The 3,900-nt window shown below is 38.3% G+C and overlaps 1 protein-coding gene across 1 annotated transcript; it reads left to right on the top strand.

The window, feature by feature from the left end:
- The first annotated feature begins 361 nt into the window (after positions 1 to 361).
- LOC149533539 (protein NRT1/ PTR FAMILY 2.13-like) lies at positions 362 to 3,566 on the top strand. Its single transcript, XM_089805610.1, has 4 exons — positions 362 to 871; positions 1,063 to 1,280; positions 1,368 to 1,933; positions 2,462 to 3,566. The coding sequence occupies exons 1-4, from the start codon at positions 640 to 642 to the stop codon at positions 3,351 to 3,353; spliced, it is 1,908 nt and encodes a 635-aa protein (XP_089661736.1). The 5' UTR covers positions 362 to 639; the 3' UTR covers positions 3,354 to 3,566.
- Positions 3,567 to 3,900: the final 334 nt, after the last annotated feature.

The raw sequence follows: 3,900 nt of genomic DNA, 5'->3' as shown, positions 1-3,900 counted from the left end.
TGCAGTGTGTTTGTAGTCTCTATGCCCTTGCTAGACTGTTGTGCTTGTCAATTCAGATTGTTATGTGTACATATCAAGAATCAGGTCCTCTATTTGTAACCTCACTTGATTTGAACCAAACAAAGAAAACCTCTCTACAACCATTACTTTGTCTGTCACTGAAAAAAAACTAGAACACTTTTAAAAATATATATATATAATATTTATCATCTTCTTCTTGAACAAAAGAATCAAGAGTGAATGTTGTACAGGCTAAAAAGAGTATTAAAACACATATCTACTTTTTTTGTTTGAAACCCACTTGACTAAATTGATCCATAGATTGTACCTCTACCTTTAAATAACGTTTTATCTAACCTTGAGAGATATACAACGGTTCACGTTTTCTGTAGATAGAAATACTCAGATGGCTAAGTTTACATGTTCTGCCTCCCCACTTCTCCTGTTTACATCATACGGACTAAACCTCAACAGAGCCTATTTATTTTGAATCCACCTCCATGTTATGGTCAAACCTCCTCTGTTCCACGTTAGCACCCTTATTTATTCAGCTCTTCTTTCGGACATTATTCTTGCTGCAGGTTTGAGCTTTTCCTTATCTATATATATCAGCTAACATTTATCTTATTCCCTCATTGAATGCCCACAGCCATGGCTTCCCATGGACACCAACATCTGCAGCTGGAGATGGCTTCCCAGGCAGAATCGGAATCAAGAAATAACGACAGAGAGAATGAAAGATCTTTCTTAAGCAGGTGGATTCAGCAGGCTAATGGCACAAAAATGGTAGTCTCCGTCAACCAAAAAGAGAAAGAAGAAGAAGAGAGGGTAAAGCAACCAGGAGGATGGAAAACCATGCCTTATATCATAGGTAAAATGATCCATCATTTGGAGGAATTATATGATAGATCTCTGTTCTCATATAAAAGTTAACAAAATTCTGTTTTTTCCTTTGGAATCCCAAATGGTCCCTCATGTCTTTCCTACATAGCTGGTTTTTTTAAGACTTTCAGATTTCTATTTCATGGACTGAGAGTTAGTTTTATTTTTGTGTGGATGCAGGAAACGAGGCGTGTGAGAAATTGGCAACCATTGGTCTTTTGTCAAATATTGTGGTGTATTTAACCTCAAAATTCAACATGCCAATCGTGGAGGCTTCGTTTGTTATTAATGTATGGTCAGGCACAACAAACATGTCCCCGCTGCTTGGCGCCTTCCTCTCTGATTCTTACATTGGCCGTTACTGGACTATTGCTTTTGGATGCGTAGCATCTCTAATTGTATGTTACTCTTCAATTCACTACATTTTCTTTAATGCTAATCAAATGTCTATAGTCCCATGATCTTCATATGCTGTGTTGTTACAGGGAATGACCCTTCTTACACTGACGGCCATATTTCCTAGCTTTAGACCTCCTCCATGTATTCATTCTGAGAATGGGCCTTGTGTGGGTGCTTCGTTAGGCCAAAAGGCTCTTCTTTATTCTTCCTTTGCAATGATGACAATCGGTGCGGGTGGGATAAGGCCATGCTCCATAGCCTTCGGAGCAGATCAGTTTGACTACGCAAGCGAAAAGGGGAAGAGAAGCATTCAGAGCTTCTTCAACTGGTACTACTTTTCCTTCACCATAGCGGTCATGATATCTCTCACAATTATTGTGTATATTCAGGATAGCATAAGCTGGGGTTGGGGAATGGGTATTCCAGCTGCTTTGATGTTTTTTTCGGTCATCTGCTTCTTCCTCGGAAAAAGGATTTATGTACTTGTCAGGCCTGAAGGAAGCTCCTTCACGAGCTTTGCACAGGTAATAGTTTCTGCAATAAAGAAACGCCATCTACGCTTACCTTCTCAGCAGGCTCGGGCTGAGGATTTCTATGACCCTCCGATTAAAGGAGAGCTCAAATCAAGGATGGTACTAACCGATCAGTTCATGTAAGCACCACTTTATCGTTTAATATCTTTTTCTTTTAGAATAGGTGCACATGTACATCTCGTTGTAATATATTCAAAGTACGTTGTACATAAAATAGGCAAGATTTTTATTAAACTATATATGCAAAAGCAGAAGCAGGCTGTCCAATATCGTGAACCGTAAATGGATTCATATCCCTTTCCATTTCTTCATGAACTAGTAAAAATATTAATTTCCTTTTCCATATATTCATTTACTAAGATATCTGAGCCAAAGCATTATGCCAAATCTCTTTTGTCAGTATGGGTAGCTTTCAAGTGAAGCAGGCACTAATCCTATTAATTATTCTCATGATCGGTCATGTAAATGACTGACCGACATACATCATATTCGGCACTAGAGGTTACTAATAAAACCCTATCGATGTACCTGTCATAGAAATGACAACTATTTGAGTAATTCGACAGGTGATAGTGCATAGAATTTTAATATTTCTGGTATAAAATTTCCGAGATTTTGTCGACTAATCAGTGTATAAAAACATTCAGGTTTCTGAACAAAGCAGCATTAAAAACAGATCAAGACTTGATTTCAGAGGGAGTAGTAGATCCATGGAGACTATGCAGCCTCCAGCAAGTGGAAGAGCTGAAATCAGTGATAAGAATAACACCCATTTGGCTATCCGGCATAAATATATTCGTCTGCTTTGCTCAGCTGAGCACATTCTCTGTATTGCAAGCACAAATAATGGACAGGCACCTGGGCAAAAGCTTCAAAGTCCCCGCTGGTTCATTTGGAATTTTCACAATGTTAGTTCTCACTCTCTTCTTACCATTCTACGACAGAGTGATAGTGCCATTCACGAGGCGAATGAGTAAGGGCGGAAATGGGATAACACTTCTGCAGAGAATTGGGGTGGGATTCTTCATATGCATCTTATCCATGGCGTTGGCAGCGGTGTTTGAGAAAAAGCGGCGGAACGTGGCATTAAGCCACGGTCTCATGGAGAAACCCACCGCTGTGATTCCAATGTCGGCCTTCTTTTTGGTTCCACAGTATTCCGTGGCCGGTTTAGCAGAAGCATTCAGTGCAATCGGATTCATCGAGTTTCTGTATAGTCAGTTTCCAGAGAACATGAGGAGTGTGGCGGGTGCACTTTTTTTCCTGAACATAGGGATAGGCAGTTATGTGAGCAGCTTTCTTGTTGGCATAGTGCATAATTACACTGGCGGAGGTCGTGGAAAGAATTGGCTTGCTCAGAACCTGAACAAGGGCAGACTGGATTACTTTTATTGGCTTCTTGCAGGGCTTGCAGTTGTCAATTTGGTCTACTTTCTTATCTGCGCTCAATGGTACAGATATAAAGTTGTCCTTCCAAACGAGACAAAAACACCCACCCAAAATAGAACCATAAATACAAGAAGCTCGCAAGAAGTGTGATGGGGTGACTTCATGATAGGGATTGTAAAAGCACAGCAAACAAATGCTGACAGTTTCACGTAAACGTTGCCTGCCTTGTAGCTGAGTCGTGTTACTGGTTTTACTTGTTTATAGACTAAAGTGGAAAACACCCAAAGTTGTTTGGGCATCGCTAACTATAGCGTGATAGATATTAATATGTGTAATTTTAATTAAAAGTTGATAGATTTAAAACATTTATTAGTTTATGATTTGTATTACCGAATAAAAGATTGGAGGATTTTATTAAAAGTTAAAATTGAAAATATTTTTGTATAATTAATTTAAAGATTAAAAAAATAAATTTATTAATGTATTTGAAATTTTAAAAAATCAGTTAAAAATGGGGGCTGATCTAGATATACATGTTGAAAAATAGCTACTGGTCGTTAATCATAAACAATTAATCTACCCTTCCTTAATTTCAAAAACCCTCAAACCAGGGTATCCCAACATTTAACCATGATGAACAAAATAATAGTGTTAAGTTTAATTTATCACTATTTTTGATGTGTACTCTTACAATAAT

Source organism: Cupressus sempervirens, chromosome 10, assembly GCF_028749045.1.
Source record: "Cupressus sempervirens isolate cs-2001-9-10 chromosome 10, ASM2874904v1, whole genome shotgun sequence".
NCBI classification, from domain to species: domain Eukaryota; kingdom Viridiplantae; phylum Streptophyta; class Pinopsida; order Cupressales; family Cupressaceae; genus Cupressus; species Cupressus sempervirens.
The sequence above is the reverse complement of the archived record's forward strand: the minus strand, read 5'-3'. Positions and strand labels throughout refer to the sequence as shown.